Source organism: Anabrus simplex, chromosome 1 (genome assembly GCF_040414725.1).
Source record: "Anabrus simplex isolate iqAnaSimp1 chromosome 1, ASM4041472v1, whole genome shotgun sequence".
NCBI classification, from domain to species: Eukaryota; Metazoa; Arthropoda; class Insecta; order Orthoptera; family Tettigoniidae; genus Anabrus; species Anabrus simplex.
The window spans coordinates 626,196,656-626,219,461 of NC_090265.1; the positions used below are offsets into that span (position 1 = coordinate 626,196,656).

Consider the following 22,806-nt stretch of genomic DNA (forward strand, 5'->3'; position numbering starts at 1 on the left):
TTGAAGTGTTGGATCTCTTCCGTTTTTCCTCTCTAATTAGTGTTGTATAGAGGATGGTTGCCTAGTTGTACTTCCTCTTAAAACAATACTCACCACCACCACCACCACCATCACCACCACCAACTGAATATGATTAGTGAAAAGTTCCAAACAGTAGACAGTAAACAGGTTCAGGATACAGACAGAGAATGGGGAGGGATGCTGTAGTAGAAACAGCAAGGGAATGCCTAGGAACAACTGTGTGTAAAGATGGGAAAGTGAAGATCTAGTTGGAAAGTTACATTTATGCTTGTAAATATAAAACAAAGTAGTATCAGAAATAGCTCGAAACAAGAACTGATGCAGACAGGGAATCGTACGTAGATGAAAGATGGAGAGGAAACAAATAGTTGTTAAATCCAAGAAGTTATGAGAAGATTTTGGTGTAACCTGGAACGGCTAGGTCAAGCAGCAAGATAACCTTTCTGGACAGTAATACAGAATCTTAGGAATGGAGGGAAAAAGGAAATTAACAGTATTTTGCCTAAATCAGGTGAACTCATAATAGATCCCAGGGAGTCTCTGGACAAGTCAAAGGAATATTTTGAAAATCTTTTCAACATAAAAGGAAATCTTCCTGGTAACATCGCAAACAACCAAGCTCATGGACAGGAGGACGATGATGTTGATAAAATTACGCTTGATGAAGTGGAAAGGATGGTAAATAAACTCCACTGTCATAAAGCAGCAGCAATAGATAAAATTAGACCTGAAATAGTGAAATATAATGGGAATACAAGGATGAACTGGCTTCACAAAGTAATAAAGATTAGCATGGAGTGTTAATAAGATACCTTCTGATTGGACAAAAGCAGTCTTCTTTTTCTTCCGCTTTTCCTACACCTGTGGGTTCGCAGATGCAATTTTCAGTTCGCGCCACATAATTGAAAAATGCTATGAGAGGAATAGACAGTTATGCTTATGTCTTGTAGATCTAGAGAAGGCTTACGGCAGAGTATCGAGGTAAAAGATGGTCACTGTACTGGGGGACTATGGGATTAAGTGTAGATTGCTAAAATCAATCATAGGCATTTATGTTGACAATTGAGCTGCAGTGAGAATTTATGGTAGAATGATTTCTTGGTTCAAAGTACTTACAGGGGTTACACAAGGCTGTAAACTTTCACCTTTATTGTTCATAGTTTATATGGATCATCTGCTGAAAGGTATTAAGTGGCAGGGAGGGATTCAGTTTGGTGAAATTGTAGTAAGCAGTCTTAATGGCAGATTGTGCCAAAAATCTGCAGCTGAATATCTGGGAACTTGAAAATAGGTGCAATGAGTATAGTATGTAAATTAGCCTTTCCAAGACTAAACTGATGTCAGTGGGTAAGCAATCCAAGAGAACTGAATGGTAGATTGCAGATACAAAGCTGGAACAGGTAGATAATATCAAGTATTTCGGATGTATGTATGTTCTCCCACAATGGTAGTATAGTAAGTGAGATTGAATCAAGGTATAATAAAGCTAATGCATTTAGTTCATAGTTGTGATCGACAGTATTCTGTAAGAAGGAAGTCAGCACTCTGACAAAACTATCTTTACTTTCCGAGTTAATACATCTCACAAGTGGAAAGTCTGGGCAAGCAGAATAGTGGACACATTCAAAAGTAAAGAATTTGTATTTAAAAAAATAAAACAAAAATCATCTCATTTTAACTGGAGAAAAGACTGGTGATACTCAGCCTTAATTACTTTAATTAGCAAGAAGGTCTTCCTCAACCATAGTCTAACTGATGAGATATCTTCAACTTTAGCTCATTGTACTTACCGTACTAAATTAGTTTTAATCCATTCAAGATTCCCAATATGCAACCTCTAGATACATGAAACGATCCTCTGTAAAGAATAAATAGTTTCATTTTTATGCCCATTATGGCTAACCTTTTTTCTTTGAAGTGTCAAACCTGACCTCTTCTTTCTATGGCTGGAATTGAAAGTATTAGAATTGAAAATATGTTTAGCTTACTGGATTTCTGTTTTGAGGTTACATAATTATTTCTCTTGAGAAATTGATCTTGTTATTTCTTTTGTTCAGTAATGTTATCAATGGAATATTGTCAGGAAAAAAAAAGGTTGAAGCATGTCCCTGCATGCAGTATGAAACCTAACCTCAGGAATCATGTGATATGGAGAGAAATGATGATGACCTGTGCCACAATCACAATTTTCATTACATTTGGGAATTTAATAGCATTATACTTATGTTTGTAGCAACAGAAAAGTATCTCAGTCCTCTTTCCTTAGTACTCGCCCTTCAGTGACAACAAGCAGCAATATTTGTAACAGGGTATTTCAGGAGAAAGAGTAGTGTATCAGAAATGTTAAAGGAATTTGGGTGGGAAACTTTAAGTAAGAGAAGGGAGAAAATTAGACTTATTGGATTATATAGAGCCTATACAGGAGAAGAAGAAGAAGCATGGAGAGAAATCCGTGAGAGGCTTCAGTTGGAAAATAATTATATTGGCAGAACTGATCCCAAGTAGGAAATTAGAAGGAATTTTAGCAGAAGCGATTGGGGTAAATTTTCATTCATTGGGAAGGGCGTGAAGGAGTGGAACAGTTTACCAGGGGTAGTGTTTGATCCTTTTCCAAAATCTGTACAGATATTCAAGAAGAGAATAAACAGCAACAGAGATAATCAATGAAATGTTAGAGGGCATTCGACCAGTGCAGGATATTGTAAATAAAAAATGTGTGTGATTAAATTAATTCCATCCCCTGGTCTATGGAGATTGGACAGCCCAAGTAGGGGACTGCCTGTAGGGGTGAAGTACAGTGGGGACTTTGAGGGCCCTGGGACCGCTACAGTAGCTGTGAAGGCTCTTCAGGAACTCTGAAAAGTGGTGGCAAAAGGGGCTCTGGTTAAGATGCAGCAGGTCGTTATGGTACTTAGGTTCCAAAATGGGTAAAATATAAATATGTAAATAAATACAATGTTAATTTTAATCTTATACCAGTTGTATAGTATTATTTGAAGTAATTCCACATACTGTATGTGAGTTGACTATGTTTGTAAGTACAGGAGATATTATAAGTAGAATTTTGTAAACAATATAAATTTAAGGATGAGCTGTGTATTTAATAGAAAAAATTGTTAGCGTATAATATTGTATTCTAGGCAAATTTTCTTCTTCTCTTGTTAATTTAAAATTTAGAGCTGGACAATAATGTATATTAGTGTACCATTTGCCTCCGAGGTAGACACCTCATTTGCAAATAAAGAGATACTACTACTACTACTACTACTACTACTACTACTACTACTACTACCTATAGAGATACTACTACTACTACTACTACTACTACAACTACTACTACTACTACCACCACCTATAGTGGGACTGTTCAGGATCAAACCAGACTTCAGGCTTTATATACACAATACTAAATACATACCTGCCAGGTGTGTGCATAAGTGTTTGCCAGTTTTTGTGGTAAAAATCACATAATTTTCAAGGGATATTCATTTTTTTTAAAATTCAAAATATTGGCCATCGGCTTCTCCACACTTCGCCCATCTTTCAGATAAGTTATAAATAGCATACCAGAAAAGCTGCTTTTGTCTTTTGCGGCAATCTATTCATCGAGCCATTTTCCAACTTCCTTGAAATTGCTGAAGTGCTGTTCTGTAAGCGCCTGCCCCTTTGATGCAAAGAGGTGATAGATGGCGCCAGGTCGCGGTAGAACAGCAGGTGCAGGAGGATGTCCCATCCAAGCAATTTCAAGGTGTCTTTCACTGGTTTTGCTGTGTGAGACGGCGCATTGTCGTGTAACAAAATCACTTTGCCATGTCTTCTGGCCCATTCCGGTCGTCTTTTGATCAATGCGTGATTTAAATTAATTATTTGTTGGTGATAGCATTGTGCATTAATCCTTTCGCCAGGCTTCAAGAGTTCATAATACACAATATTGCTCTGGTCCTACCGAACACAAAACATGGTCTTCTTGCCAAAGAGTTTTGGCCTTGGTGTTCTAAGTGATAAAAATCATTGTTATCCGTATTGAAGATCCTGAATGTAGGATGCTATTGAATAGGTGACACAATAAACCCTTTAGCATCCTACACTTGGTGTTCTAATCAATGGAGCGTGTTCACCATATGTTTCCGTCCGACTCGTTGGCTGAATGGTCAGCGTACTGGCCTTCGGTTCAGAGGGTCCCGGGTTCGATTCCCAGCAGGATCGGGGATTTTAACCTTCATTGGTTAAGTCCAATGACCCGGGGGCTGAGTGTTTGTGCTGTCCCCAACATCCCTGCAACTCACACACCACACATAACACTATCCTCCACCACAATAACACGCAGTTACCTACACATGGCAGATGCCGCCCACCCTCATCGGAGGGTCTGCCTTACAAGGGCTGCACTCGGCTAGAAATAGCCACATGAAATTATTATACCATATGTTTCTACCACCAAAAGATGACTTTCCAGAGCCTTTTTTTTTTTTTTTTTTTTTTTGATTAAATGAGGAAATGCGTTCGGCAAATTTTGTTTTTTCAGGCACAAACGTCGACATGATCACTGAACGATACAACACAGATGCTAGTGTTTGGTGGCCACAACTTGTGTGTGTTGGTAGGTTACTGTCAGATGAACAAACTGATGTATATGTCACATTCATATGCTGCGTACTGTTGGTTGGCGCCATCTCTTAGTGAAACCAGAAAAGACTTATGCATACACCTGGCACATATATGGTCATGGAAAATTAAGAGCTTATTTTCATTGTTTTAAAATTTTAGATAGTCCCATATGTCCATGTAATGTCAGTGATCAAACTGTTGACCATTTATTACTTCATTGTGAACTACTTGAGAGAGAAAGAAGCAATTTAATTAAAGATAATTTAGGTACAGAGACATGGCCAGTGAGCAAAAGTAGGTTAGTCAAAAATTATTTTAAACAGCTCTTACATTTCACAAACTCAATTGTATTTGAACAACTGTGCAAAAAACGATATAGTTTTGTTTAGATTATTGTGTTGTTTACTTACGTACATCATAACAGCTACCAAATTAAGAACGTATCTCACATGTAATTAGAAAATTAAGTTACATTTATAATATTTGTAATACGATTACTCAAGCATTGTCATGTAATGGGGCATGCTCTGAATAAACGGTTAAAAAAGGAAAACAGACAAACATACATACATCCATCTATTATGTTCAGAATGCTACCTTAAAATCTTAAAATAAATACCTTTAAAGGGTAACATTAATTACCATGAAATATAACCCAGCTTATTAAAAACAATACTGTAATACCAGTTTTTGACTGAAAGATATTGACACTCATATTTCCAGGCTCTACCAAATTTGGGCTGTGGCTGTAGTGAAGCAGTTATCAAAATCAGCGATCAAGAAGTAAAACAAAACATAGAGAGTTAATGGATATGGTTCTTTAAGAAAATAATAAGATAAAATAAAGAATTAGACTTATCTTGAAGAATGCACTAAATTAAGCTCAGAGATAGGTCTTGTTATATCAGTGGAAGATGTAGGAAACCTTCCACGGTATGAAGTTCACACGGTTCTGAAGAGACGGGTACAGGAAGGCCTTAAAATCAAAGAGGACTGTTTGGCTCGATATAAGGACCTGCGAAGAAAAGAAATGGACTTATGTGCTGTTCTTGCAATTGAAGAGAGACGTGTGTTTCAGTCTGTGCCTACTGAAGATCAGCTTAATGATCTTCAACATTACTTGGAGGAAAAGGATTGTCTGACCCGAATTCTTACTGAAACGAAAAGCAAAATTTTGTCACTTCTGAATGAATTGGAATTGCACCCGTGACAGACTTCGAAAAGAAAGTGGCTTACCTTACTGATTCTAATTTTATTCTCCACAAATACAATACGAGTTGTCTAAAGGATCTTCACATATCATACGACTGTGGGCTTGAAGAGATGAAAGCACTGTCTGATGAATTGTACGAGAAACTGAGCTTCCTATGGGAGAGATTGCATGAAAGCCTCAACTATCGAGATCAGTTCCTGCATTCTTATCCAGGACATACCAGCAATGCAATTAAAATATTGAAGCAGGAAGTCCAGCGATGTGAAGAGAAGAAGAGACTGAATATAAAACAGTTCATCCTTCAAATCAGAGAGGAGCTTTCTGATTGGTGGGAGAGGTGTTACATTGGGAAACTGGAAAGGGAAGCATTCCTACCTTATTATAGAGATTGCTTTACAGAAGATGTCCTGGAACAGCATGAGACAGAGGTTGAGAAGATGAGAAATTATTAAAATATTAATGTAGACACCATGGCACTCATAAAGGAATCCCAAAACTTATGGCGTAAAATGGAAAACATGATAAAGACAGGCTGCTTCAGATTCCTGGTGGACAAGAGAAGGATCCAGTGTTGAGGAGGGCCTCCAGGACTTACAGTATTGATAAACATTGTGCAGAAGCCCACCTAAAAGGCTACTAATATTTAGAAATAAATAATAAAACCCTGTTATGTTTCAAGTAGAGTAAATCTGCAGTAAAATCTTGACTAATTTCAATAATGCAAAACTCGTATCATATTTCTATCAATTGAATTGAACATTTTTTATGAAAGTTGCTACAATGGAACCTTGAAAGATTATTCTGGAAAGTATTTTTTTTCTCCTGGCACTCATTTAACCTCACTTACTTTGGGAGTAAGCTGTTTAATTTTAAGTCTGTTGTAATATCCCTCTACACAGGATTAGCATAAAGAAGGGCATTTGGCCGTGAAACTGGAACAAATCCACGCCAAGTGCCGACCTCAATAAATTGGGTAAAAGGCCAGGAATAAGAAGATAAGACTGACTTACTCAGGTATAATGTTGGAGACTGGAAGTAAAAGCATATCTCATATTTTTTAGTGCTTTATGTCCCATTAAAAAAATCAAGCGAATACAAAAATGCAGATTAAAAAAGTCAATTGATGTTCTTATTACAAAATAAATGCAAAAATAGTTTATTAGCAGTAAAACTGCATTTTTAGAGGTAAAATCCACTATGGAGAGCTGTCTTAATACTAGGGAAACCACAAAGGTTTAGCTATGAATCTATGAATTTTAGTATAATCCACATTTACTGTTTTCCACCTTTACATCTTTTCCTGGCATACCATCTTAAACCATAAATCAAGGTTCTACTGTACATAATTTTGTCAGATTAGTTCTTAATTTTATATGCTCCTAAATGATTGACACCAATGAACTTCAGCATAACTAAAACTACTTTCAGATCTATTCCAGTCTATCTATTCCCTTGCAAATATATCAACACTGTTCAGGAATATTAGCCAACCCTGACACGTTTTACCATTGGAACAGAATACAAAAGATTAAGAACAGCATTGCTAACTATAGCAATAGCAGTAAAAAAGTTATCTATACGATTTCTAATTTCATCGAGTACTCCTTCCTTCTTTTCATGATCCTTGGGACTGTCATAATGTGGATCCCTCAACTCCATGATCTGTCTTGACTGATTGATGTATGTATACATGTAACACGAAGGTGTAGGGGATGAAGTGCGGACTTTATGGAACACTCCAACTGGGATTCTCACACTTTTACCTTCACCGACAGTTTGATTTATTAGTTTATCTTGCCCATCCATTTTACTTTCAACAGCTTCTTCCTCAACAATAACTTCTCCCTCCAGTACAGTCAAAGTGACATTTGTTAGATCAGGATTTATGTAGTTCTCAAGAGTGAGACCTAAAAAAAAAAAAAAAAAGCGCATAATAGAATTTCTTTTTAGCACTATACACAATATTACTGTATCTAACTACATTGGTACATACTGATTTTACAGTACAAAGTAGCATTAGTTTTTACTATCTAGATCTTAGGAAAACACCAATGCACTTAACCCTCTTGGAGTCAGGAGCCGATCTGGTCGGCCGCTCACCATCAGCATTTTTGCACTTTTTCTCAGAATATCTACTTTGAAAAATCATTTACACCACAAAATAATATACTGAATGATGTATTATGCATTTCTAAAGACAATTCTATAGAATAATTAATTTGAAAGAGAAAAATAAAAACATAAAAAATAAAAATTCAAACATATGTCACTAGTAAAAACAAGACAATTTTACTCACCTATAAAATTCGCGTATATGTATCGATGTATGGCACGTACTGACAAGAAATTTTCTACGTACGGACAACATAGTATAAAAATAATTCTGAATTATTAAAAAATAAACAGTTGATACAGTTTTTGTTTTCTGTAAAAATCTTTTCTCGTTTCCGGTTCTGGTATCTATTTGAAAAATACAACAGTATACATGTAATTACAAAATCTATGGTGCTAAAGCCCTGATTTGCTTTGGCCTACTAAGCGACCGCTGCTCAGTTCGAAAACCTGCAGTTTACGAGGTGAGGCATGGTCAGTGAGACGAATTCTCTCAGTCATTATTCTTAGTTTTCTAGACTGGGGTCACCCTCTCACCCTCAGATATCTCCTCAATTGCAATCATTTAGGGTCACTTAGGTTGAGTGGACCTCGAACCAACCCTCAGGCCCAGGTAAAAATTCTTGACCTGGCCGGGAATCGAACCCTTGACTTTCGGGTGAGAGACAGGCACGCTACACTTGGCCCGCGGGGACTGGCATTTAGGTAATGATAGAGCACTATATGTGACTATGAGGTTTAGGAGGGAGAAAGCGAAGAGTAAGTTGAAGTATGATATGGGCGGAGAATCAGACATGTTTAGGTCCGGGAAGTTCCATGAAGGAGACAGGAGGTTGAGGAATGTTGTTGGGTTCACTGGGGGAAATTTCCATAAAATGTCCTCCAGACATTATTATCATCATCTTCGTCATCACATCTCTTCTTTAGCTACAGTGATCCTGGGGATGTGCCTGGTATAAATTCGTCGCCACACTCTGAACTAAATTCGCTATCGTTATCCGATAAATCATCTGAGTTAACTTTGTATTGTTCCAAATACTGCATTAATTTATCGTCATCAATACCTTCTGAAAAAATATCATGTGAACCACTTGCCATTTTGCTGTCACAAATCCATTAACTACAAGACCGGTTAGCAGTATTTGTAAACACAGGAAACGACTCTTGTGAAAGCTGTAACACCCTCTTAGAACTGCCAAAGCAAGGTCAGGCACACAATAACGTGTAGCCCCTTTACTATAGGTTGTCACAAAAGTATGCACGTCACTATAGGTTGCCTCAGAATTATGTATATCATAGAATTTTAAGCCGGGCAATGTAATCGGCTCTGGCAACTTCCGACTGGATTTTTAAAGGCCAACCTGAACGGCTTTGGCAATTTAAAGGAGGGGTGCTCGCAATACCGCCTGGCTCCAAGAGGGTTAAAAATAGTTACAAAAAAATCAAATCAAAAATAAAATAAAATAAAACTAAAATAAAATAAAAGCACCTACCAGTTGCAGTATTAAAGAAGCGTAGGTACTAATATAAAGAAACTGTCCACTTCGAGGTCAGGGAAGCCCTATGTTGGTGATATCACTGAAAGTACCATTCAACATCTAGTTCGCATGCACAATATTAGCTGGTAATGGAAAACCTTATCCAGAGGAGAATGATGAAAAGCTGACCTTTGAGTGGTGTAAAAAGCATCTGTCTCTGAACAGGACACCATTCTATGGGTGATATAAGCAGTGTAAGCAGTGGCAAAGTTATCTGGAGGCATTTGAGGCAGCACCTACCCTACACACAGCCCATGGCCTGCCAGGTTGGGGTGTTGATGGCACTTCTCCACCGTTGCCTCTCCTTCCACCCCTCTTCTTCAGTAATTGTATTCCAGTCCAGTTTGCTTTTACTTATACTGTCCTTGACAGAGTTCATCTAGTTCTGGGCCTCCCTCTTGCTCTCTTTCCTTCTATTTTTGGCTCCAACATTTGTTTTGGTATCCTTCCCTCCTCCATCCTCATAACATGTCCAAACCATCTCAATTTATTTTCCATCCTATAACTCAGTTTTTCTACCTCTATCTTTTTTCTGACCTCAACATTTCTTAATGTCTCTCCTTGTCCCCCCTGCCATATTCCTCAAGAACTTCATCTCACTGGCCTGAATTTTACTCTCATTTCTTGCTGTCAAAGTCCAAGTCTCTGATGCTAACATTAATATAGGGGTATAGTACATCTTATATATTATCTCTTTACATTTCATAGGAACTTCTCTGCTCCACACCAGATTCTTTACACTCTGGCAGAACGTATTTCCCGCTTGTACCCTTCTGCTGATCTCCTTATCCAACCTTGCATCTTGCATTATTTCACTTCCCAAATATTTGAAGTATTCAACAACCTCAAGTTTTTGTCCCCTGATAGTAAAGATTCCTTTTTCTTCACTTTCTTCCCTTGTCATCACCACTGTTTTACTCTTCTCCACACTGATTTTCATACCATATTTCTCAATATTGTCATTTAAAGCCTCTAGTGTCCGACTCGTTGGCTGAACGGTCAGCGTACTGGCCTTCAGTTCAGAGGGTCCCGGGTTCGATTCTCGGCTGGGTCGGGGATTTTAACCTTAATTCGTTAATTCCAATGGCACGGGGGCTGGGTGTATGTGTTGTCTTCATCATCATTTCATCCTCATCACGACGCGCGGGTCGCCTACAGGCGTCCATTAGAAAGACCTGCACCTGGCGAGCCGAACCCGTCCTGGGATATCCTGGCACTAAAAGCCATATGACATTTCATTTCAAGCCTCTAGTTGGATTTGCACTTCTGTATTGTTGACTCCCCAGATCACTATGTCATTTGCAAACAAATATTTTCTTATCCCTCTGTATGTTTCCTTTAGAATTTCATCCATAACCATTATAAACATAAGTGGAGGCAATACACTTCTCTGTCTTAGTCTAGTTTGGTTTCTAAACCAATCTGTTCTCCCCAGCAGAGTCTGGACACAACTGGAACAATTCTTATAGATTGCTTTCAGTAGTTCCCTTGATTGCCTTCCACATCCTTTTCTTTCCAGAGTTTCCCCACATGTTTTCTCTATTAACACTATCGTATGTCTTCTCTAGATCAAGGAATATCATCACCATTTTCCATATTCCCACTGTTTTTCCATTAGTAATCTCATGGGAAATATAGGGACATGCCTTGTCGAAATCCATACTGAGGTACTTGCTTTTTTCTCCATATACACCTTAACAGCCTATGTAATGAATGTAGACCAATTGGTACTATTGCCTTTATCATTATATCCACACGTTTCATCCATCCCTACTGTTTTTCCTGTTTTCATTTGTTTAACAGCCATTTCCACCTCTGCCACTGCAATATCACTCTCCATTTCTGGTTCATCCTTATTTACCACTAAACTCTATTCTGCATCATTACTGAAATTGTCTTTCCATCTATTCTTTATCTCCTCTAGGACTGTTACTACATTTCCACTTTCTTCCTTCACTTGTTTTATGAAGAATTGTTCTTTTCTATTATTTATCAATCCGTACAACATTTACATCCTTCTCCAACTCTTGTGTGAAGCTCACCCAACATTTTTCTTTTCCTCATTTACCACCTTTTTACACTTTTAATTTCCTGATACTAAATTTTACTTCCTTTCCTATCTCTATTCTATTCTTGCTGTGCTTTCTTCTTTTGTTTAACAACCTTCACCTTTTCATTCCACCAACGTGTCTCCTTTTCCTTCACTCTCTCCAACGTTCTGCCACAAATCTTCTCTGCACAGCTTACAAATGTGTTTTTAAATGTGACCCATTCTTCTTCTACATTTTCTATTTCTCATATAGGGATGTGCTGTTTTAATTCCTTCTGAGTTCTTTGATCTTAATTTCCATACTTTTATTTTCTTCTGTATTATTTCTTTTACTCTCACAAGTTTACCTATTTTCTATTTTGCTACCACTACTCTGTGGTCTCCATCAAACAGCTCACCTGGTAGCAGTGTTACATCAATTATCTGTTTATGATTTGTGTTTCTTCTTTCACCCCTACCATATCTAGTGATCTTTCTACTATTGTTCTTTCTAAACTGTTACTCATAATCATTCCGTTTCTCTCACAAAAATCAATCATCTTATCTCCCTCGCTGTTTCTTTTTCAATAATCTAAAGGACCAATCACTTCTTTCCCATTTCTGTCATTTCCAGCCTGCGCAAAGAGGTCTCCCATGACTATCACTTCCACATCGGTGATTACTTCCTCGAGTGTCTACAAGAATTTCTCTATATTTTCCTTACTGTTTCCAGTTTGGGGTGCATGAACTTGGGTAAAATCTTTCGCTCATTCTTCCGTCTTCAGTCGTACTCTGATTATTCTGTCACCAACATAATCTACCCTATCCACATTTTCATCCAGGATTTTGTTAACAATCACTCCTACTCCATTCTTTGCCTCACCTCTTCATCTCCAGTATAGGGTGTACCCTCTCCACTCCCTTTCCCCTCCACTTGACCTTACTCAGTCCCATCCTTGCAAGATTCTCTATCTCTATAAAATCTATCAACTCTTCTGATTTTCCTGTCAGGGTAATAACATTTATTATTCCCACCTTCATAATATTGATTGCTGGTTGCCCACTTATCATAGCTCCCGCAGCACAAGAGCTGCACGTCACTTTCAGCAAGGTATGCCCTAACCTCGTCCGAGGCTGATAATTTCCACCACTCATTTTAGGCTGCCAACGGCCATAGCCGTGTTGAAACAACGGATCCTGTGACATCTCCAAAGTTAAGCAACATTGGGCGTGGTCAAGATTTGGATGGGTTGCCATGCGCTGTTAGTGGGGGTAAGGGAATGGAGGAGCAGAAAGGAACTGGCCACCCTACCGTACGTAAACTCTGGCTCAGGCACACCTCTGTGGAGGTTTGGACCTGTCTTCGGGCAGAATACACCCTTACCTTACCTTATTTTAGGCATTTGTTATGATGGGGTTGCCACTCTCAAAGGCATTTTAGAGCTACTGCCAGCAATTATTCAGAGCACCCTTGCAGCTACCCCTAACATTGGAAACAAACACTGCTGTTGAATAGTGTACTCATACTATTCCCCGAGTACTGGCTGCCTCTTCCGCAATTTCCACCGTTCCAAAGTCCATCTTCTCTGCTCTAGATTCCGTTGAGATCTTCGCTTGTAACCCTGAGCTGGGATTCTTACCAGATGGTACACACCGGGTCGGTGTGCTCTGGGACTTGCATAAGCAGGGGCGTCACTCCCTGGGCAGGGCTGCTTCTGAAGAGGGTACCTACTTGCTATCTGCTACATTCTTTCTAATGTTCCAGTGCAGTGCTGAGGCATAACTCATGATATTTCGAACACTGAGCGAATTGTGAATGAAAACTTATGTTCTGTACTTTTTTAAAACAAGTGAGAATGTGTTGCATTAACAAAATGAACAATTCAAATTATTTTAGAGACCAGTACAGCATCTTACATTTTCTTAAACGTAAGCCATTTGCTTCTTGGTCTTATGAAGAAAAGCGTGACAAAGAACGAAAGGTATATGCCTAATTCAGAAATTAAATATTTTGATGGAAAGGTGGCAAATTCTCTAGTTCCCTGGTCCATCTTCCTTACAGCCCCAACCTGGCTCCCAGTGATTTGGACCATTGAAGAAGCACCTGGGTAGTACCCCAAGTGATTCAATGACAATACGGCCAATCAGCATGTCATCGTGACATATAGCTTCAGGGACTGGACGCAAATTTCTTCCATGCCAGAATCCATGTCTTTGTGTACCACTGGAACAGGTGTTTGGATTATGTTGAATAGTAACGCTACAGATCAGCCCTCTGAAGGAAACTATGGAGAGAAAAAGGCTGAAATGGTTCGGCCATGTCAAAAGAATGGGACAAGGAAGATTACCAAGAAGTGCTCTGGAATGGACAGAATCTGGAAGAAGACCAATTGAAGACCATAAACAAGATGGAGGGATCAGGTGGAGGATGACGTAAATCGGAGAGGATTACAGTGGCAGTCAGTGATGAACGATAGAATGTGGGGAAAAAAGAGAAGATTTGAAGTGAGTCTGTGAACAACCTGCATAAGCAGAAAAGTATCAAGAAGAAGAAGAAGAAGAAGAAGAAGAAGAAGAAGAAGAAGAAGAAGAAGAGTAATGTGTATCAGTGCTCTACTACTGTGAATCCTTATATCTGCCTATAATAGGGTGGCCAGATTTTAAGACTGAAAATAAGGGCGACTGCCAGTTTTTAAAACTGAAAATAAGGGAGATTTAGAAAACAGGAAATTATTTTGCTATGGCTTTACAAAACTAAATACTCATGGCCTTACAAAACCAAATACACACTTCAGCTAATTAAGTACATTACAAAATATTTCCTTAATACTTCAAACTTGACTTGGCTAAGGTTAACAAAATATGGAGCAAATTTCAAAAAGTTAGAAAATTCTTTACATGAAAAACAAATTTATGATAACTTGTAACTGTAGTCTTATGAATTCATCCCCCTGTAGGGGCGGTTGGTAGAAAACATCCATGGAATCCCTTGCCTGTCGTAAGAGGCGACTGAAAAGGGAACTAAGGGCTCTGAACTTTGGAGCATGGGTTGGCGACCACTGTTCCCCTAGCTGAGCATGACATTGCTTCTACTTATTTGCGTCAGGCTCCTTGCTTTCACCTTTCCTATCAGACTTCCCTTGGTCAACTCTTGCTTCTTTTCTGACCCCAATGATATTAGGTTTACGAGGCCTATGGAGTCTCATTTTCATGCCTTCAGTAGCTCTTCCCTTTCTTTTGCCTTTACACTCATTCTTTGAAGGGTTTGACCTCTTTCATCCTTCCCTGTAATATTAGTGTTATCGTCTCTACAAAGGACCTCCAGGACAAAGAGTAATGAAGATTTTTCTTCAAACTCTTCGAGGATGGCACTTCTAACAGTTAAAGTAGGGAATAAAACTTATACTTTAATAAATGTCCATGCACCAACAAATGACAAAAACAATAAAGATAGAGAATGAGTTAAAAACGTTTGGGCAGAACTTTATTACATATTATCGAAGATCCCTAATGAGCATATAAAAATCTTACTTGGAGATTTCAATGCTAAAATAGGCAGAGAAAAGAAGTATCGCACAGTTGTAGGAAAATGGCCAGCTCATAAATTAATGAACAAAAATGGCCAAAGATTAATTGAACTTTGTGCTGATCATGGACTCGTTTTGGAAACCACTAGATTCATGATGCTACGACATAAACTTATGACATGGAAATGCCCAAACGTAAAATTGGGAGAGTTTCAGATTGATCATGTTGCTATGGATAAAGATTATCATAAAGAAATGTTTAATGTCAGAGTCCTCCGTGGGGTAGACATTGACTCGGATCATTATATCTCAAAAATAAAAATCAAGTTAACACCAAAAAGGAAACACAAACGTAATCATCTCAAAGCAAGGAGAAATTATGATCCCAGTTACTTAATAAATAATAAAATATATTTAGAGAGATCCAAAACACCTTTAAATGACAAATTAGAGACGATGATCAACAAACTTAAATCCATAGCTGAAGAAATCGCTCCAATTAAAAGGAGAAAGGAACATGCGTGGTGGAATGGGGAATGTGACAAAGCAATTCAAGCACGGCACAAGGCATGGTTAAAGGATCAACAGAGGAAAACAGAAAAATCTCGAGAAGAACTAATTAATGCCAGAAGACAAACAGCTAAAGAAATTAGGACAATTAAAAGAAATTATCAAAAGGAAATGCTTAACACTATAGAGGAAACATTCAATTACCATAAAACAAGAGACTATTACAAAACATTCAAGCAATATCAATCTAAATTTATCCCTCCCACACTTAAGTTGAGAAATAAAAATGGAAAAATGGCACACAATAATCAGGATAATGCTAACATCCTTGCAGAATACTTTAGAGAGTTACTTAATTGTGAGGATCCTGTGGAACATTTAGAATTTGACCCTAACCCAAAAAATAAAACTCCATTACAAAAGATTATACCACCAGTTTACAATGAAGTGAAAACAGCAATTAATGCACTTAAAAACTACAAAGCAGAAGGAGAGAATCAAACAGTAGCAGAAATATGGAAGAATGCTAATGATCAGACTATTCAAAACCTACATAAATACATCATTAATATTTGGAACACGGAGAAGCTTCCCGAGGAATGGAATACAGCGATAATCCACCAGCTGCATACGAAAGGTGATCGCTCTGATCCAAATAATTATCGAGGGATATCCTTGCTTGATATTACATACAAGATTTTATCCAAGATTATATACACAAGAATCCAAGAACAACTCGATCAAGAACTTGGAGAATATCAGGGAGGATTTCGACCAGGTAGAAGCTGTCCAGATCAAATCATTAGTTTAAAATGGATAATGAAGCACCAAAGAGTTCAAAGTAAGGATCACGTTTGTAGATTTTTAAAAAATATATATATATATATATTTTTTTTGCTAGTTGCTTTACGTCGCACCGACACAGATAGGTCTTATGGCGACGATGGGACAGGAAGGGCCTAGGAGTTGGAAGGAAGTGGCCGTGGCCTTAATTAAGGTACAGCCCCAGCATTTGCCTGGTGTGAAAATGGGAAACCACGGAAAACCATCTTCAGGGCTGCCGACCGTGGGGCTCGAACCCACGATCTCCCGGATGCAAGCTCACAGCCGCACGCCTCTACGCGCACGGCCAACTCGCTCGGTGTTTGTAGATTAAAAAAAAAAAAAGCATACGACAGTATTCAACGTGAATCATAAAAAAACCAAAAAACAAAACCCACACCCTTAAAGAATTTGGCTTACACCGAAAACTTGTTAACCTCATTAGTATGACTTTTAAAAATACGAAGGCAAAAGTTAAATTTAGAGGTGAATTATCAGAATCATTCACTATAAGAACTGGACTTTGACAAGGAGACCATTGTTATTTAATTGTGCATTGGAGAAGGTTATGCGTGAATGGAACAAGAAATGCCAACCAACTATGAAGATCGGTAGAAATATTAAACTCACCTTCCTTGCTTTTGCGGATGATTTAGCATTACTTGAAAATACAACAGAAGAGGCTAAATTTCAAATTGAACAACTAGAAATTATAGCTAAAAAATTGGGATTACAAATTTCATTTGAAAAAACAGAAATGATGCCAACTTTTAAAGTTGATTTACCAGTTATTCAACTGAACAGTAATAAAGAGATTAAAATTGTTCAGAAATTCAAATATCTTGGGGAAATAATAACATGGAACACAAATGAAAAAGAAGCAATAGAACACAGAACAACTAAATTTAAACAAGCACAAAGACTTACCTGGCCAACCTATAAAAAAAAATCTCTTTCGATAAACACTAAGCTGAAACACTATAATTCCATAGTTAAACCAGAGGCAACGTATGCTAGTGAAACTTTATTCAAATTAAATGTAAAATCTACAACAGACAAATTACAGAAAACTGAGAGAAGAATTCTTAGAACAATTATTAATAAAAAACACCAAGTTGATGGACAGTGGAGATTGTTGCCTAACAACAGTGTCTATCGTGAATATGAATCAATAATATCTACAATGCGTAAAAGAAGAATTTCCTTTTTCTGTCACATATCAAGATTACCAGTCACCAGGATATTGAAACAATTATTCGATTACTTTTTGAAGAATAAAATCAATAATAATTGGTTCAAAGAAGTTCAGGATGATTTAGAAGAATTTGGTATAACTCGGCAACAAATCAAAGACAGAAAAGAGAAGAGGATTTTGAAGAACAAATGCATGTCTCAAACTAAAAACAGTTGAACGGAAACAATATACTATATCGGACACACAAAGGGGTTCCAGGTCGGAGAGGATGAGAAAGTTCTGGGAGAAGAAAAAGAAGAAATTAACTCAAATGTATTGCTTTCAGTGCTCCAATGTGGGCGTAAAATATGTAAATAAATAAATAATAGAGGGTGGTTGCCCAATTGTACTTCCTCTTAAAACAATAAACTTCACCTTCTCTACCATGTGTTAAATGGCAAAACAAGATGGATTATCTATCTATATGAATAAAATCGTAATGACCATGTGTCTGTACATTGACTATTTTGGTGAAATTTCTGTACAGTTATTCATTACAGGTGTAATAATGACCATCTGCATATTTTTTTTTTTTTTTACCTTTGGTGTCTGTTTGTCTATAACTTGGAAACTACTGGATATATTTCTACCAAACTTCATATTTAGAATCCACCTGTCCTTGGGTAGGTTTTAGGGCCAATATAGTTTCTAAATCCCTGATATGACTGGGGGTTTATACAAAACCAAAACTGTGATTTTCACTCCCACAAAATATATACAAATAAACTTAATGGAAATCTATCTGCCTTAATGGAAAATTTCTAAAGCTTTTTCTTCATGTGCATCATTTCGATACAAGGATTAATAAGGGAGATATCATTAATGGACCGTCTTTCAGTACAAGTCCCACCGGACTTAACTTAAGAGCGGGTGCGTGTAAAGCATACTTCTTATAACTTGAAAACTACTGAAGATATTTCAACCAAACTTTATATTTAGCATCCACATCTCCAAAGGTAGGTTTTAAGGTCCATACCATTTCAAATTGGCGGAATGGACTGGGGGTTTATAGTGAACCGAAACAGTGATTTTACCCTCCCACAATATATACAAGACCAACCTGACTGGAAATGATCAACCTTGATGGAAATCCATTTCTAAAACATTTTTTCTCAAGTGCGTTTTTTTGACAGCAGGATTAATAAGGGAGATATCATGGACGGTCGGTTTTGCAGGCTAAGTGCAGCAGACATAGCCCAAAAGGCGATGATGTATGTGAAGCAGATTCCTAATCTATATGAATAAAATCATAACGACCGTGTGTCTATTGACCATTTTGATGAAATTCTCAAGCAGTTATCCATTTCAAGTGTAATAATGACCATCTGCATTTTTGTTAGCTTTAGTTTCCTGAAAGTCTTCATTTTTACCCCCACCCCCCTCCCACCCCAAAGCAAGACTGAGGCACAATCTGCCAGACGAGCTATAAAATTGAAAATTGAAATTTGGCAAAATTATATGTCTTAGGCTGTAATCGACGGAAAGCTTCCAAGATCTTTAAATATTTCATTTTTTACTCTCGAAAAGTATCAGAATTTTGAGGCAATTTTAATGTCGGTGCTGACCTTCATTTCGAGGTATTTCGCGGCTAAACAGTAAATCATATCACAAAACGGATGGCACAATCTTGGTTCAATTTGGAGTGATCTACAACTTTGGTCCTATGATGTTTCGTCGTATCTCTATTCCTTATATGTTAGATTTGTCTCTATTTCTGGATTATTTTGCTCTTTGTACATGTATAATTCGTAGTTGGAATCACTTATATGAAGGATAGAATCATTTAATTCTACACGAACATTGGCCCACCCAGTTTTCATACGCCAGCCAAATTCTATGTTGGTACCTGTCACATTAATACCCAGAAGTAATGCACTGTGAGAAAACCCTACCTAAATTTCATATTCAACGTTTCTAACTCAATTTCACCCATAAATAGATGAGACAGGAGAAAATATCTTAATAGCAGCCATTTAGACCGCTAAATGAGGCGTCTTATGGTAATATCCATTTGTCGATATGATGTATAGTTTAGCAGCAGTTAATCTGTAAATGAAGGTTTGCAATATTGTAAATATGCATATATTTCGTATGACGATCTATATATATTCATAGAAGTCGATCTGTAGCGATGTAGAAAGGGTGTGTTTGCCACTGTAATTAATATTTTACATCGATAGTGACTCTCAGCAGGAGGGTGTATGCTATTGTAACAAATTACTCTCCACATCAACGTTGACTGGCAGTAGGAATGGGATGCATCTCCAACTCCTTTGTAACTAGCATTAGTAAGGAGGGACTACCATTATAATTAATAATTCTGTTCTCGATTTGACTGGCAGAAGTCAAGGGAGCATGAAATTTTGTTCAAAATGCCCCTAATCGATTGTGTTTGGGAGTAGGCAAATGTGCCCGCCATTATAAACAAGTCTACCCATCTAAAATGTGACTGGGATTAGGCATAGTGGCCTTGCTATTATAATGGAAACTCACCAACTTGGTGGGACTGTCATTAAGAAAAGGGACCCGTCATTATAATAACAGCACAACTCAGTTTTGACTGGCAGTAGGGAAGGTGCCTGATATTATATTAAAAACTTCTCTATTGTAATCTGTATGGAAGTAGGAAATGGCACCTGCCATTGTAACGAAAACTCCCCAAATTGATTGTGACTGCGCAGTAAGTAATGGGGCCATCCATTATAATGAGAACTTACCTACTCGACTGTGAATGGCAGTAGGCAAATGGGCTTGCCATTATCATCACAACTCCGCAACTTGCACTTTAAATTGGAAAAAACGTATGGGAACCTCCTCCTGCTGTTTCTGGATAATGCTTAGAGACATGCAATTTAAAAAAGTCTTATTCACTGCATGTACAGTAATCTATTTCAATATCCATACACAATGTAGAATCCGTAGCGAAGCATTGCTAGTTCTTAATATTAATCAGTGACGGAATGGCAAAAGGCGTGACCTGTGAAAGGGATGTCTTTAATGGGTAAGAAAGTGAACACTTCCCAAGGATTTGTAAATCTAATCTCATCAGTCTCAGAAGACAGCAAGAGCTGATCGTTGGAATTTAGTTTGGAAAGATAAAGTATATGTAGGCAATGCCAGTTCTTGGTGTTCTATGGTTGCCAGTTCATGCTCACAAGAAAAGCAATTATGTTTTAACTTTACTTTATTATTACACTACTGTAAGTGATCATTGCCATCAGGATATTTCCCAATTGCAATGTAACTGTTAATCTTCTTCTTCTTCTGTTTGATTTTGACCACTATGGACCACGGAGTAACAACTATGATATACTGGATCATCTCTTCCCTCCCCTGGCTTTGATCTTCTGCCAATATAGCTTCATTTGTTGGCTTATCTGCTTCCTTCTTTGTTCTGAAAATCACTTTTGAAGATTTATTTTTTCCTTCTTCTCAGAAGCCTCTGAAGTCTGAAACTAATTGTCGAAAGTGGTTCCCGTTTTGGATGGCTTCATGACTAATTTCCATTCTCTCCATATCAACATGTATCTCCCTAAACCACCTGGGAACAATCTTTTTCCCTTCGAAATGTGTAACGAGTTTTCAAGTCAGCCTTTCTTGATTCATACGTAAGAGATGTCCATAAAATTGTATCTCTTCTTCATCGGCTGTATAATTCCCTCAGTCTTTTTGTATAACTCTTTTTCGGTCTTAATCTTCATTGCCCACCAACATAATAGGTCTCAGAATCTTCCTTTCTTTCTTCTCCAGTTGTTCCAGCAATCCTCTGCTTGTTAAATCCAAGGTCTCAGCAGCATATAGTCCTTCTGGTTTGATCACGGTGTTATAGTGCCTTAGTTTTGTTCTCAGACTTAGTGATTTCTTGTTGTACACATCTTTCGTCAACTGGTATGCTAATTCCATCTTTCTAATTCTTGCCTTGATTGCCTCCTGTTCTAAGCTATTAGACTGGATCATTTCAACAATAACAATAACAATAATGACAATAATAATAAAAAGCAAAGTCATCTCCATACAGGCCATGAAGGCCTTGGGACGGGTGGAAGGTAAAGGGTTCCACTATCCGTAACCTTGTCACTTGGAGGGGTAGAGTGGCTAGCTCTATGCCTGGCCAACTTTGCCCCCAGGAATAAATCTGGTACTCAATTTTCGTGTAGGCTGAGTGAATCTCAGGGCCTCGTTTCTTAAATTTTTCGACTTCCACATCTTTCCGGATGAACCGAGCACACCTTTACCACCTCGGCCAGACAGCCCCTACAAGTTATGAGTCCCTGAAGGAATAATGGGTACTGTGGAATGATTTACTAACATGAATTGCATTATTCTATAATTTTTCTTCATTAAGTAAGTTATTTATTATTTACTAGTGACAAATTTGCATGACAGCAATCTTAAATATAAAGTGATAGGCTTTAAAGGATTTGTCCAGTTCCTTGGCTGAATGGTCACCATACTTGAACTTGGTTCAGAGGGTCCTAGGTTTGATTCACAGCTAGCCTGAGAAATTTAACTGCAAAGGGTTAACCTTTTGCACTCCCATGTCGAGTGGGACTCGACATTAAAATATTAGACTTGCACTCTGATCTAGACCCACTCGACACGACAATAGTTTGTACTTTCAGCGCTCCTATGACGACTGCTGTGTTTCTGTATTGTTGAGGTATCTAGTGGTCTCCAAGACCTATTTTCTATAGTTTGAGGGAACTGTAATGACTGTAACTTCTGTTATTCTCATATGTTTATGACAGTTTACTATGATATAGATTGAATGTAAACATGGCTTCTGCTTCATCTTTGCTCATGGAAATGGATATTTTAGAATAGTTAGTGAATAATGTCTGGAAACAATTCAACCTCAGTTATTGACAGAAAGAAGCAAAACTGTGGTGAACAATTAGAGAAACCAAACATAATTGTTGGCTACTCGTCAAAGATGGAAGGCGTTGATTGCTCGGACCACTACACATCAAGCTATGCTTTTATAGTGAAAAGCTTGAAATTGTACTTCTGGCTATTGTAAGTGGCAATAGTCAACAGCTTTTTACTCTATAAAGATTACTGCACCGTGAATCTCATGGGCATTCCATTGCACAAAACCTTGCAGAAACAGGTGGTCAATGGGTTGGTTGGCGAAGTACGCAATGAAGTTCAAAAGTGAGGATGTTGATGTTGAAGAAAATTTGAATGGTAAA

The 22,806-nt window shown here is 37.8% G+C and overlaps 1 protein-coding gene across 1 annotated transcript in view; it reads right to left on the reverse strand.

Annotated features, from left to right (window-relative positions):
- Positions 1-7,324: 7,324 nt before the first annotated feature.
- GC (gamma-glutamyl carboxylase) overlaps positions 7,325-22,806 on the reverse strand; it is a 127,020-nt gene continuing 111,538 nt past the window's right edge. Inside the window, exon 10 of the mRNA XM_067155133.2 lies at positions 7,325-7,749. Within this exon, the coding sequence (XP_067011234.2) occupies positions 7,325-7,749 (425 nt within the window). The remainder of the gene's footprint in view (positions 7,750-22,806) is intronic.